Raw genomic sequence first — 16,215 nt, forward strand, 5'->3', positions numbered from 1 at the left:
ATTGATTGAACACTCCTACCTTTGATCATGAAATTGTGTTAAAATACTTTTATGCTAGCTATATATAACCCTGAATTTCTTTCCATGCCAATCTCCATCCAAAAAGGAGTGAAACAAAGTTGTATATCAGATCCCTTCATTTTAAACTTTTATATTATTAACTTTTATACTCAATATGTAGACCAAACTTTGAAAATCAATCCATTCTATCCTCCTAAATGGCCAATACATCCATCTTAGTTCCTCTTTATGCTGATAACACAATAATCCTCTCCATAATGCAAGTACACTTGGGGTGAAGTCTTCAATTCTCTTCTTTATATTATAGAATGGAAAGACTCATTGTCAGTTATTCTAAGACAAAAGTAGTGGTCTTCTCCAAAAGGCTTAACAGCTGCCATCCATTTCTGTAGATCTAAGATCTCTGTAGAACAAGCTAAAGTCCTGGGACTTATATTTCAATCCTTTGCTACCTGGAGAGAATAAATAAAAGCTGTCACTCATTGGGCCCATAAGCTCACTAATGCAATTTTGTCTTTTTCCGTACAGCAGAGGCATTACTTATGCACCTGCTGTTATAAACATCTATAAAGGTAAAGTGATTAGCATTTTCTTTTACAGTTTCCAGATTTGTATTTACAAAGATTCAAGACTTCTTAAAATGATGTAATCCTCTTTTTTTAAAAGGATCTTTATTCAAAGTTCTTTTGAATTCAAACTATTTATCTTACTCTTTGGAATCTGAAGTGGATTTCTGGGTTTTGTTTTGAGGTTATGTCACCTTCCCCTTTTGTCATAATTGATCCTCAATGAGATCTCTGTCCTTCTTTACTCTTTTGGATAGTTTTCAGTCATCTCAGGAAAGTGTTATAAGATCTGATTTTCTTAAATTCAATATTAAAAATTTTTAAACTTGGAATTGAAACTTCTCATCTTCAGAAAGACTGGAGCACAATTTCCCTTCTTACCTGAATAGACGCTGTATGGAAGAGGATTTATGCCTGCTAACTAGCTAAATGGCATTCTCATGCAAGCTGGACTGAACAGCCTTCTCTCTGTTGAGATTGTTGGTGGAAGATACAACAACATCCTACCAAAGGGTCCATTATCTTCATAACTAGGGACAATGATGCGTTCTTATTACTCTGCCCTTTTTACATGTCTTAGTATTCTGTTTTAATAAGGACTTTGCTGCTAACTCATCTTGGACATTCTAAGGAGAAAGTTCACCTGCTGGCAGATGGGCCTGCACAAATATCTGGAAAGATAGCCAAGTTCTGTGTAAATGTTATTGCAGATCAAGCTTAGGATTTCCATTTAAAAAAAAAATATTTACATTTGTCTAATCCTCCCATGCCATGGAACAAAATTAATCACTTTTTCTACATCTTTGTACATTTTAATTCTGTTAATTGTTTTGTTTTCATATTTTTTTTCTGTTGTATATATTATTTATTGACAGCTGGCATTTGACCATAAATAAGCTTAACCTGAAGGTAATCCAGAATTAAAACAAAGTAAAGCATAACAAAAGTTGGAAAAGCTTTGAGTCTAACTCCTAATTTTTTGTCTGAATAGCTTCTGTTGATGTCAGATAATTCAATAGTGTCACTCAGAATAGGTAATAATGCTACCAACATCTTAATCATCAGAATAAATTCCATATATTTAGGTTTACTTATGCTTAAGCACCCAAAGTTTCTTTCTGAAATGAGATGGGCAACATATTGATTTCATAAATAGACATTTACTTCCATAGGACAAGCACATACATGTCCTATTACTTGCATCCATTATTACTTGTATCCATTAATATTAATGGGTGTTAGATAAGTCTTTTTTTTTATAGTTATTTCAATGGGTTTTTTGATGTAATCCAACACACTGACTTTATGAAAAGAAATTAAAAAATGAAAAAGGTTATATAGTTTTTGATTTCCTCAAATTAGCAAATAATACTATTTGGGGGTGGGTGAGGAAGAACAGGCTTATGGTACTTTTTATTGAATAAAATTAGGAATTCAGGACACTCACAATTTATGAATGCTCAGATTACTTCTGAAGTCAGTCTTACTATCATCAAGGACTGTTGGTGTGTGCTTTGGCATAATGAGTTGTCTCTCCAGATTTTATTTTAAAATTCAGAACATTTCTCTATTTCATCTAATCATTTATCATTTCATAAAATTATATCAAGGATTCCCTGTACAGGTCTGTATCACTTTATATTTAATTCATGCACATAAGCCATGTCTCTCCAGAGTTTTCACATCAATAAGTTTAAAATAAAAGACAGAGAATAGAAATATTTTATTCTGCAATTATGGACATCATTCATAACTATTTTGTGTAATAAATCTCTAAGGATGTTTCATTTGGAAATATGGAAGCTGTTGCACATTAGTCTCTTTGTCATATCTTATTTGTCCTTAGTCCATGCATGGAAACATCTTCCTTCTAAAGGAAGAATAAGCTGAGGCTGTAAAGCAATGTGAAATTATGGCATGTGAGATATGCTACAGGTCCATTCTGCTAAGGAGCTACACTTGGTGGACCCAGGAAATGTACTTTTTCTGCCAGGATGTTTACCTTGGGGAATACATTCACCCCTGCGGTGACATTGGCACCATCCTTGATGTCCTTCCAGAACTCCCTCAAAATATGACGGCGTCAACAGGCTTGGTTTTCAGGGACTTATGGAAGGACATTATGGATGGGGCCCTATGTTTCCTGGTAAAATATATGGAAAAATCACATTGGAGGAAAATTCCACTTAGGGTTAGGTCACCATGAACTCGTACAGCAAAATGGACATTGCCAACAAACTCGGAGTGCTTGGAGATGGTTAGGAGGGAACTGACTTTTGTACGCTGCCCTATCTATGTTTCCTGGAAAAAATATATGGGAAAATCCCATTGGAAGAAAATTCCACTTAGGGTTAGAGTTAGGTCAATATGAACTCGGAGAGCAAAATGGACATTGCCAACAAACTCTGGGCTCTTGGGTATGGTTAGGAAGGCACTGACCTTTCCAGCCTGCCCTATCTATGTTTCCTGCTAAAATACATGGGGAAATCCCATTGGAGGAAAATTCCACTTAAGGTTAGGGTTAGGTCACCATGAACCCGTAGAGCAAAATGGACATTGCCAACAAATTCGGTGTGCTTGGGTATGGCTAGGAGGGAACTGACTTTTCTACGCTGCCCTATCTATGTTTCCTGGTAAAATACATGGGAAAATCCCATTGGAAGAAAATTTCACTTACGGTTAGGTCACCATGAACCTAAAAACAGAAATGATAAGGACTGGAGAGAGTTATTTCAGCCTCTCCTGCTTTCCACTGACTAATTGCTGTCCTATACCATTCTTACAGTGTAACCTGTATTGGGGCATAACAATTGTATTCATATTAATTTATCAAATTTAAAGTTGATTTTTTCCCCTATTGGGTGACTTACAATACTAAAAAAAAATCAGAAGAGTGCTCACTTATAAGAATAAGATGACATCTATCTCATTTCTGATTACCTGAACATTTCATTCCCCTGAAAACAAGCTTCTACTTTACTATTTCTTTCTCAAGTTCCACCTGAATTTATTTAGAATTTTATGAAGTTTTTTCCCCCCACACTTTTATTGCTGCCAAATGATGCAGGACATGTGTATGTTCTGCTTTATGTTCCTGTTACCTTGTTCCAATTCTCAGAAGCTTCCCAGTCTGAAAAAATCCCAGATTCATATCTTCAGGAATTTATTTAAAATTTAGCACCAAAGGAAGACAATGGAGAAACATTCAATGTTATACAAAGGAAAATGACATCAACGCATGTTTTTATCTACTTTGTCCAGGGGGAAATTGCCAAAGCCTCCACCCTATTAATGAGTCATACCTTGCCAGCTTCACACAAATTGTATCATAGATTTAGTTAATGCAAAAGGGACAGAAAAATATGTTTAACATACATGGGATAGAAGACAGGAAAACATTGCAACACAGGTAGAAAGATATCCATGAGAATTTCTTTGACGAAATGCTTAGCAACAGGGGTTCCTATAGTCCTACTTCTATATTGCTAGATCATCCAATTAATACTTTTGGGATAACAATTCTAAGCAATGTTTAAAATACCCTAAGTGGGATTGCCTGCACTTTACTATTTGGGAGGAACCCCAGGACTTTAGTGAAAAGAACTGGGGGCTTTTTGTTTTTTTTTCCTGGGCAAAATTTCAAAGTCATTTTTATTTCTTCAAGCCATATTAAACATATTTTAGGAATTACACTGCATGTGTTTCTTTGATTCAGAATGGTAGAAAACACCACCATCAAATTAGTTTAGCAATTATGTTCACAAGGGATCCTGGACTATGAAAAAAAATGTGATTGCCGGCTACCCACTTAGTTTTATAGCACCAGTCATGTTGGTGTTATCATAGCTTATTGCAGATGTTGCTGGCCATATCTTTGTCCATTCTGTTTGATTAGTTATACTTCAAAATATTCTGATTTAATTCAACAACTAGGCTAAGTATGTTGTCTGATTGAGGCTTCTGAGTGTCCATCACTGCAGATAGTCAGTAGCACTTAGTATTTGTTATTTAAGAAAATAATTCTAAACTTCTAGCCAAAACGGATAAACCTAAGTCTAAAACTAGCTTGGCCAACACCTGATACTTTTTCATGTTCATGTCAAAGGAAAATGTAAAGATTTCTTAAAATATAAAAGAAGAATTATTTCAAATGCTCAGAATCCAGTTAACATTTCCAAAGAGGGCTTGCATCAGAGAAGATACAATTCCTGTGGTTGAGGCATTTCTCTAGAGCCATAGCAATGACATGTTGTCAAGTTACTTCAACTGTTTTTTTTCCCATGCATATGATTTTTCCATTCCTTTGTCAGGGCATTTTGAAAAAGAAAATTAATTTTACTTATACCTGGAAAATGGTGCTGAAAAATTATAATGACTAAAGTAATGTAAAAGGCATAACCTAGGCAACTTTTGAAATTGACTGACAAGTATTTTCTTCATGATAAATAAAGCGTCCCCCTTATAAGGGTTTTGCTGAGTGTATCAATGACGGTGATTGATAGTACCAGTTACCATCACTCATGCACTTCCAAAGGCTTTTTGAAGAACACCAAAAGTCAAGAAGAAAAATGAGGATAACATTATGTTTTAAAAAAGGAACCAAGTAAAGAACCAAGCCGTCATCCTGGCTCTGAATTTAAAATAAATCATGAGGAAAACAGAGCCAAAAGAAGAAAACATGCTTTGATTAATATTCATAATAACATCTACCAAAACCAAAATGGGCTTTGAATCAAAGTCAAAGAGAAATACTAAGGAACTTTCATCTGGCTAACATACTGTAGCTTTATTAGTCTCCAAAAGTGAACTGTTCGTGACATTTACATGAACATGTGCAAACTTTTTATAATTACTAATGATAATAGTTATTTTCTGATACCACTGGTGGAGAAATTGATATTTTTATCTCTTTTTTATAGTTCAGGAATTTCTTGTTAAAGCTCCTTTATCCTTCCCTTTTGAAATCAAATCTCTGATAAATCATTTGGTCTTTAGAACAGTATATTATTATACATTTTAGAGACAGAGAATTTTGGAAAGGTCATTCAAGTTTGATAGAGAACATTTTTTCATTGCCATAGTTGAACCTTACTTTGTGAACCATTTGGATTGGCTTCTTATATACAATGTGTCTATTTTATACTCCCTATTATCACCATTATTATTATCATCATCATAAATTGCATCAATCATTTGATGTTGACATTGTATGCTCACTCATTTGGGGAAAAAAAGTCTTGTAGGACAAAGAAGATATTTAACAAAACTTGCCAAGGGCTATGAAAAGCTTTGTTGTGGTGAGTAGAATAATGCTTTCAATAGAAGCAGAGCCGCAATGATTATTTCCAGACCTTGAGCAGCTATGCTGATTCTGTTCCCTTGCTTCTCTAGAATAGTCTTGTCTGGGTGGGAAGTACATATGAAGCAAAATAGTCAATTAAGGTGACATGCTCTTCTTCTTAAATGAGGTGTACAATGTTCAATCAGTTCAAACATTGAGAAAGATAATGTCAACTTCAAAACTAAAAGAAAAGTCTAACACATGGGTGTCAAACTCGATCACGTCACATGATGTATCGTGACATATCGCAACGTTTTCACCTTTGCAGAGCTAAGGTGGGCGTGGCCTTGCATGTGATGCATCTGGCTATCAGGCTGCCAGTTTGACACCCCTAGTCTAACACATAGTCTAACACAAAGGTCCCCAACCTTTTGGGCACCAGGGACCAGTTACAGGGAGAGAGGTTTTTCAGTTGACCAGAAGGGGCATGGTTTTGTGTGCTGCCTGCATCCTGTGGATGGGGCTTTCCTTGTTTGTGCAGACCGGTTGCTGGCATGCAGTGGCCCAGTACTGGTCCACAGACCGGGGGATGGGGACCTCTGGTCTCACACATATATGATAGTGTTATTAAATACTCGCCTTAAAGGAAAAGCAATTATTTTGTGAGTGAATCATCCTGCCTTAGTTTATTTTAGCTATATAAATTGGAAAATAAATGTAAGAAGTACTATTTATTTACTCATGGCATAAATCCCAAATGCTGAATGGAATAAAATGATGTGACATGCTGTTTTCAAACTCTCTTAAAGTGGGATGTGTTTCTCGAGCTTATTCATTCAAAATCCTGCTTAACTTCTACCTCTGAGAATTAATTTGGGTGCACAACTATTTGTTTGTGTTGCTGTTGGTGCTTTTTATTACTATTTCTAAAAGAAATATTTACACTGCAAACAGCCTATAGTCATGAGATTGGAGTAGCATACAACAGTTGTAAATGAATAAACAAATTACAATGTGTTTGATGGGAAGAACTGCATCAGCAAAATAAGCAAACAAATAAGCAAGTCATAAATAAGTGAACAAATGTTTAAAAATAAAATTATTTCTTCATGCTTCATAGCAATTTTAAACTCCTTGAGAAGAAGGAAAAGAAGAATCTCAAACCAGAAAAAACCTTGTCATCAAACAAAATTTTGTCAGATGGCAAAAGTTTCAGGAGTAGGATAGAAAGAGGTTCAGGGAGTTTAACTATGTGCTCAGCATATTCCAATTTTTAGAAGTTGCATTATCAATGTTTTAATTTGTTTGATGATCTCTCCAATAATTGACAGTATAGCATTTCTCTTTTCTGATGCAAAAAAGGTCAAAAAAGGGAGTTTAACAGATTTTAAGGGTATATACTTCAAACTTTCTGGGCTCAGTTCAATGAAAACTGGCATTTTCATTTATAATGGTTTATAATGAATAATGTTTATAATGAATCTTGAACATTCCATACCATTAGAAAAAACTCATTCCCTGAGTGTTTATGAGTTTCTCATAGCAAAACAATGGAAAAACAGGACTCAATTTTTTCTCCTGATTTACGCTCAAGAATTTGGATATGTTACAGCATCACAAGACAGATCAGGTTAATTTTTTGAGCTAAAGATAGTAGATGATGTTAAGACATAGTTTTCCTAAGTAAAATAAATAGAGCAACATTTAAAAATCACACTGTTTTATGAAGATTTCAGACTTAATCATAGCAGCAACGTTTGGGGAATTACGTTCAAACAATAATAAATGTTACTTATTAAAACTTGTTTTGATAAGTAATAAGTCATAAGTAAATGGTTCAGGAGATGCAAACAACCTCTTCTTTGTATCCATAAGTGGGATTTGCCATAAATAGTTATGATTTTTCAATGTTCATAGACAATGCAGTTTCTCAGTGTTTGCTTGAAATCAATACTACCTGTTAACTAATTTAACTATAATTCAAAAAGAATTGGATTGACTTCATGGGTGAGACAATTTATGTGTTGTTTTTGAAATGTCTTTGTGTGGGGAGTCTGTTCTTGGCCAAAGTGTATTCAGCCTGCAAAAAGTAAAGCTAAAAATAAGATTTGCAGCAAAATGTATAGCAGAAAACAAATGAAGTGGTTTAGTGACTGACTTACAATTGAAATACTACTGTTCTTTATTTTCCTTGCATTTTTACATAAAACTCAGGTGTAAGATATCTGAGATTTCCAAGCTCTACCAAGCCTCCCACTGGCTGAATTATTTTTCTCTTCCAACTCTCTCCCCATTTAATTTTTACAGTTATTAACTGGTTTGAATTGCCTAGCAGTTGGAATGAAAATTCAAGTCATTCTCAGAATAACCTTGGTTTACCTTGGCCATTAATATCAAATAGAACACTATTTTATCTTTGATCCAAATTAGATTTCATTTTAGTTAATGGGATGATTTTCACATTTCTCATATTTATTTACATATATGTTGGAGATCATGTATTTCTTTTATTATCTGGAATCATACAAATCAGATGATTGATGAGGGCTGCATTTTTAGATAGTCTTTCTTGCTATGAATATTGTGTATGTTTTTAAAACCAAGACTGCACATGTCTGCAATGGTATAGGGCAGGGGTGTCAAACTGCCGGCCCATGGGCCGGTTTTATCATACCGGAGCCATGCCCACCCCATTGCCGGCAATGACAAAAAAGCTCCGATACATTGTGCGACGTCACGAGTTTGACATGTCTGGTATAGGGTCTTCTACTTGAGCAGGGGGTTGGACTAGGTGACCTCCAAGATTCCTTCCAACTCTGTTATTTTGTATACTGAAACAGGAAAAAATACTTCCTGTCCAATTACTGGAACTACATGACTTTTACTGGAAAGTTTTTTTCAACCAGAGAGGTTTTTTCCCCCTTCCTTTTCATCCCTATATCTTCCATCAGTTTTTTTTTTAAAAAAAAAAAATACATGGTTTTTCTCTCTCTCTCTCTCTCAGGGTTGCTCAGGGCAACAGAAAAAAAGATCTGGGATCTATATTTTAGGATTCCAACTGAATGGATATCTGTCTTGTTCTACAACATTAGCAGATGAAAGCGATATCAGTCAATCAAAAAGTCAATTCTGAGATTGTTTCAAATGGGGAACTGCTACTCCATCTCTGAAAACTATTCCAGATTTCTAGGGTGCATGGAAGAGAGACTGGCAAAAGAAAGGCCAGATTTAAAAATGAGCTGTATTCAGCTGGGACTATAGGAGAAAAAAAAGATTTCTGATAAATTTCTCAATGCATCCCAATGGAAGGGACAGCCCCATTCTTCTTCTCGTCATATGACTCAGTACTGAGTATATACAGCCATGCTGTGCTTCCCAGTGCAATATAAACAGATACAACATGAAGTAAGAGCAGTAACACAGAGAGACTGATCAACATATATGAATCTACCATGATTAAAATATCTTTCCTCCCTCCCTCCTTCTTTCGTTCCCCCTCCCTCTCCCTTTTTTTTTCTTTCTCATGCACACATGCACACATACACATACATACTTTATATAGGTGTATGTGCAAACACGAAATGCATATTATGGCCACTGTTTATAAAGGAGTTGGAAAGAATTTCAGAAATCATATTTTGCTTTTTCTAATTTCCTTTTCAAAGAGAGCCTATAAACTGACATGGAAATAGGGGGAAAAAAACTTAAGAAAATCGAAGTTGATTGATATGTCAGCTTCTAGATGAATGTATCTACTCTGCATGAATTTTTATATAGGAAATAAAAGGGGAAAAATGCTAAGCAATTTTATTTGTTGCATATGATTGACCTAGATAAATTTCACTCCTACCATAGATGCTTCTGGACTATCTTTTAAAAATGTTTACTCTGAAATTTGGATTGGCATTTCTGTACCATGCAAAAAGGTAACCTTAAGACAAATTAATGATAAGACTATCAATAACATACTGATTGAGAAAATGGTCAGGAGATCTTTGTTGTAATAAATTCAGGAATACATTCACTGATCATTGGCTGTTTCTCAAATTACCTCTTAAAGGCATATATTCACCACGATCCAATCTTTGTTACTACACTCATGTAGTAACAAAATATATGTGGATGTGTGAATGGATGTACAGGCAAAAAGACAGTACATGCATGGGTTTTCTACTTTCTTATAGTTTCTTTCTTATGTTTAATGTAGATTAATTTAATGTTCTAGTGCTAAAGGCCATTTTGTACAATTATTCCTTGCCTTTCAAATTTTCCTCTTTGTATGTTGAAGAACATGACGGTAGAAAAGCTGAGGATACATGGAATGTCATACTTTGCAACTTGAAACACTGGCCTTCAAATGCACCAGCTGTTGTGATGACAAATGAAGGTTCAGTTCTCTGGAAAGATAGTGAATGACTAATAATACCAAAGCATAATCCAACATTGTCAATTTTTGAAAGTATTGGGAAGTATCTTGTCTAGTGAAATAACTAGCAGATTTTCCATTGCAAATATTATACTCTATTACTGATGTCAACATCAGCATCCCATATTATTTTTAACATCATTGCCAATATCTGTGAACAATTGCATTAATATCAATAACAGAGCAGGAATAGCCAGATGCCATTCTTATAAGCAGGCACTGAAAAAATACTTTCAATGTCTGAAGAGAAATAACAAGAAAAGTTGCCATATTGTAAAATAAAACAGCCCTTACCCAGTTTTTGCAAAATTTGCCCAGTACTTCAGTATAGATCTGCTCAGTGCTTCCTCTGCTTTAGTATAATTAACTCTTCGCTCTAGAGGTAATCCAAATACAAACTCAATTTCATAACCATGTGGAACTCCCATCCAGTCTGGCCAAGCAAGTTTTGAAGATCTGTGCTCGAAGAAGTAAAAAAAAGCATTGTTCCCTGCCAAGGCAAACTGTTTTATGAACTCTACTGCAGGGCATATGAAATAGTAATCCCCAACGATATCATCCATGGCATCACGATAATTGAAAATATTCTTCTCATCTTCCCAGTCTGTGTAGTGAAAAGCAATAGATTCCAATCCAATTTCATTTAATTGTGGAAAGGCAACTTTCAAACCTGCCTGGAATTCTGTTTCATTGATAACACTGTTGTTATCTTTGCTGAAGCCTGGAGCACCATACACAAGAATAGTTGTACCCTCATCTTTGTTTACTCCTATCAAGATCTGTGTTTGTTTAAAGTGTCCATTTTTCAGCAATATTTCTGGCATATCAGCAAGAAAGTCACCATCAACTATGGGACAAAAATGCAGATTTATGAGACCGGTGTATATTAAAATATCTCCTCCTTTCTCCAATATAATTTCAGGATCTTTGTTTTGAAGACAAAAAATGATCTCAGTTTCATTTTTGCCAGTACAGTGGAGGAGTTCAGCTAGAATTAGAGTTCTTCTTCTTGCTTCAGATGGTAAAATTGTACCCCAAGGAGCATTCCCAGATCCACTTTGCATGATGGCCCTAGTGAAGAGAGGATAGCTTTGAGGAGAAAGAAGATGGAAGCTTACAGACCCTGCTCCAGCACTTTCTCCAAACAAGGTCACACTTTTAGAATTACCTCCAAAGGCTCCTATGTTGTCATGGATCCATTGAAGTGCTAGTCTTTGATCAAACAAACCTACGTTTCCTGGTGCATCTTTATTTCCTGGCAAAGCCAAGAATCCAAAAGGCCCTAATCTATAGTTCATTGACACAACAATGACTCTTTCTACTCGAGCTAGAAACTTGCCATCATAAACAGAGAGTGAAGATGTCCCACTGTGGAAGCCACCTCCATAAATCCATACCATGACTGATGCATTTTTAGGCTTGGGAGAAGGAACCCAAACATTGAGATAAAGGCAGTCTTCACTAAGCTTTGTGTTTGGATTCCACATCTCTGATCCTTCAAAGCCAGGGAAAGTATTATCTGGGAGTTGAAAACAAGAATTGGGATACTTAGTGGCATCCCAAGTTCCTTTCCATTGTTCTCGAGGTTGTGGCTTTTTGAAACGCAGACTACCAATTGGTGGTGTTGCAAAAGGAATCCCAAGAAATGCAGCTACTGTTCCACCAAGCACAGATAAATGAATACCTTTGACCATTCCATTCGAAGTAGCAATGATGGTGTCATTTCCAGCAGGGAACACCTTCTTGACAAACATACAGAACAGCAGAAGCCACATGGTAACTTTTGTGAAGCTGTACATCCCATTGGTATGCATCATGAATTCTGAAATAAAAGAAAAAAGAAAGAGTTTAAGCAGAACTGTCAGATGCAGAAATGCAGTGAGCCACTGCATTGGGGAGCTGTGTTGTACAGCCTCAAAAGATTAACTGGAAGCTGTACTCAAAGTAAATGCACCTCAAAGACAGACCAGTTGGGAAACTGACCCAATTTAATTAACCAGATGGAAGTGGAGAAAAGATAATAGGGATGGTATAAGGACTCCTGCTTTGGGCAGTGGGTTGGACTCCAAGGTCCCTTTCAGCCCTATAATTCTATGATTCTATGAAATTTAATTAATAAAAATAGCGGTAGATTGGAAAGGATTCAGGATTGGTACAGGAGAACTTTGTTGAAACAAGTGACTTTAGAAAAGGTGAAATCATTGGTTGAATCATCATGGACATGTTATGAGGCCAAGGTTATGCAGAACAGAACAGACAGAAAAAACAAGGTCTATACAGCAACTTGTTTGCCTAGGAATGGTTGTCTCTGTATGTGTGTTTTTGTGTAGATGTAAATGTATATACATGAATATGTACTTCCTATTGACTGTGCTTAGTAATGTATCAAATTTTAGTTTGGAAATCAATACTTGAACAATAGTAAAAAAAGTCATATTTTTATATTCATAATAAATATAAAAAGGGGAAAAGCTCCATAATAATATGCAGTAACTTGGACATTTTGAGTAATTTCCTCTTGAAAGAAAGATATGGGAAAGGGAAAAAAAGTATTCTATGTCCTCATTACTGTCATTTTAAACAATCTGTTCTCAAGTCATTTGAGTAATGCTTCTATCCTTAAAAGGAACAGAGTTAATTTCTATGGAAAATACAGCTGTTGAACTCTTGAAGGGCTGTTTTGCTCATTGCCAGCTAAGATTCTGAAAGCTGAGAGTAGAAAATAGGAATGTTTTTCCTTTAAGTGCTTCCTAAGTGTATGACAGTATCAAAGGAAGTGAAGGACAGAGAAGGATTATCAGAGACAATATTTCACTGATTCAGTTGAATGCAAGAGCAAATGAAAAGCCACACTATAGGAGCCAAGTATTGAGGAAAGGAACTGAAAGGAACAGTAAATGTTCTGCATTCCGTAAAGAAATATGAAATTTTATCTTTCAACTTTACTCATTGAGGATCTTACAGAACAACATGTGCATGGATGAATGTTATGCTTTAATAGAGGGATAGAATCATGATCATGGAAAGTTGTAGTACTGTTTTACACAGTCTTAGTAAGACCACACTTGGAATACTGCATCCAGTTCTGGTCACCACAATACAAAGAGGATGTTGAGACTCTGGAATGAGTGCAGAGAAGAGCAACAAAAATGATTAGGGGCTGGAGGCTAAAATGTACAAAGAATGATGACAGAAATTGGATATGTCTAGTATAATGAAAAGAAAGACTAGGGGGGACATGATAGCATTGTTCCAATATTTGAGGGGATCCTACAAAAACAAAACTATTTTCCAAAGGCGAGACAAGAAACAATGGTTGGAAGCTAACCAAGGAGAGAAGCAACTGAGAACTAAGGAGAAATTTCCTAAAGGTAAGAGCAATTAACCAATGAAACAGCATGCCTACAGAAATTGTGGGTGCTCCATCACTAAAGGATTTCAAAAAGAGATTGGACAATCATTTGTATGAAATGATATAGAGTCTCCTGCATGAGCATAGGGTTGGACTAAAAGACCCTCAATGTCCCTTCCAATACTATTATTCTATATTCTATGTTATCTTCAGTCTGGTGTATAATAAAACTGCTCTAGGGAATCTGAGAAATACTTAAATGTGATTTGAATGGACTCAGTCCTCAAACTTCATTTCAACTTGAGGAACATGGATGCCTCTTGCCAGGAAGCAAGACTACAGAAGTGACAGGCTTTCTGTACCATTCCTAATTTCTCCAAGGTTTGGCCAAATCAAATAACTGCCCACCAAAGGATAAAGCAGATGATGATAGGTTGCCCCATATGGCAGAAATTGGATAAACAAGGGCTCTTGGGAACCAGCAAAATATCTAACAGATCTAATTTTCCCTGAGGTGGAAAATTATTTTTTTAAAACTAGATATAATATCTTACCATCTGTATTGCTGTAAGGCTTTTCCTCAAGACCCCATCTACCAAGTGCAGCTGCTACGTAGTGAGAAAAAGATTGCATCCATTTATCATGTATAATTACACTGTAAATTTTTACAGGGATATTAGGTCTATTGATATTTGGCAAAAGAAAGCTCAGGATTGTATTGGTTGGAAATGTGCGGAAGAGGCCTTCTTCCTACAGTGGATAGACAATGGCTAAAATGATGATGATGATGATGATGATGATGATGATGATGATGATGATGATGATGTAAATTGCCAAGAAGGCCAGACAACCTCTATGTGAATGAACTTTCCCTTCGTTATTTTTTCAATAGCCAATTTTTGTGTTGCAGCAATGAAAATAAGTCATTACTGGTGCCAGGCATAACCACTTATAATTTATGTATGAATTCTGATTTGTTATGCAAATTCTGCAATCATCCTACTTATTTTATTTAGGTGATGTGCATTTTTACACCACCGACTATAGACATATACTTGCACAGTATATTAATACACATTATTGTATTTGCATATTTTGTTATTATTTTACAATAGAAATTCCTTACCATGATTGTATTCTAACTCATCTATTTAATTTGATTTTTGTGTTGTATATTTTGTAAATTATTCAGCAGTAACTGAATAAACATTGCCATCCTTTTAAAATGTTTTTTCACTGGAGATGGAGTCAAACATCTATTTCAAGAATGTCAGATACAAAAATGATATCCAAGGTTCTTTTCTCATTATTGAATGCAAAGACATTTTGTTTTTCTTTTGCCATGCTATTTAATAAATGTAAGAGTGACCCATGTACAAACATGAAGGAATTCCAATGTCTGGAAACTTGCTTAATACATGATTACTTATATCTTGAGCTCTGCAAAATCAACAGCTCTGACTAATGAAACCACAGTTTATTTTCAAGACTGGGAAAGAAGCCATGTGCATGTATGGATTTTTAATAGTCTATCCTGCCTTTTCCATTTCAAAGAATATGTTTAAGGCATCTCAAGTAACCATGATAAATACACCATCATTAAAAAAAAAAATCCTGATTCTAATCCTGATTCAGTGGTAAAGCACATTTCAGTAGATACCAGGAAGGAATATTATCTGAGGTCCTAAAAAGTTGCCACTGTTGATCATGCAGTTGGACAAAGAGATTAAGCTGATATGAGACTTTGTGTGTTCTTTACGATAAGGAGGAAGATGGAATTTATTTACAAGTCCAGACAAAGACTATGTCAACTTTCATTAGCTAGAGAACTCCAAGTCACTATCAGGTAGAGAGTAAGGAAGCTGATCTTGATGGAAATGTGCAGAAACTGTAACTTAGGCAAAAGTCTAGAACATTTTTAAAGTCTAGAACATTTTTAAAGTCTAGAACAATCAGATAACATTGGGAAGAGGTTTGGGTTTGCAGTTTACTAATTCACTAGAGTATATAAAGAAAGAGGAAGTATAGACTTGCAGTAATCAGACTTGCAACATTCTATTATTATAGCAAATCTCAATAAAAATGGTCTTAGCCTTTATATGGAGTTGATTCCTGGTTTAGTATACTGAGCAGGGCTGAACAATTGATATGGAGTGGCAAGTTTATAAATAACTGTATGTTCAAGATTAAATTATATGAAAGCTTTTGCTGAGATCCTATATTTGCTAGTCACTATATTACCAATCAATTTCAGTATTTTTATTTCTCTCTTATATGTACAGTATAGCTGTACATAGCTCCTTTCAATTATAGATAGCCATAGATATTCAGTGGGAGGAGTTACTGGGGAATAATCCAGTGACATCTAAAGAATGACTTCTTTTTTTTTCTTAGATGCACATCTGTTAAATAGGACAATATTTCATCATTTTCCCAATCATTGCATGTAGAGATGACAGTTAGAGCATTCGTTTGGAGAACTACTAAACCAAAATTTCTCAACCTGGGAAATTTAAAATGTGTGAACACCTTGAAAATGTGTGGACAACTTCCAGAATTCTTCAATTCA

At 35.3% G+C, this 16,215-nt stretch overlaps 1 protein-coding gene across 1 annotated transcript in view; it reads right to left on the reverse strand.

Annotated features, from left to right (window-relative positions):
- The window catches only part of BCHE (butyrylcholinesterase), a 37,419-nt gene that overhangs the window by 19,332 nt on the left and 1,872 nt on the right, over positions 1-16,215 (reverse strand). The window contains exon 2 of the mRNA XM_015821615.1: positions 10,589-12,116. Coding sequence (XP_015677101.1) covers positions 10,589-12,111 — 1,523 coding nt within the window. The 5' untranslated portion in view covers positions 12,112-12,116. The remainder of the gene's footprint in view (positions 1-10,588; positions 12,117-16,215) is intronic.

This window comes from Protobothrops mucrosquamatus, unplaced genomic scaffold (assembly GCF_001527695.2).
Source record: "Protobothrops mucrosquamatus isolate PMUCROS unplaced genomic scaffold, P.Mucros_1.0 scaffold1364, whole genome shotgun sequence".
Classification (NCBI taxonomy): Eukaryota; Metazoa; Chordata; class Lepidosauria; order Squamata; family Viperidae; genus Protobothrops; species Protobothrops mucrosquamatus.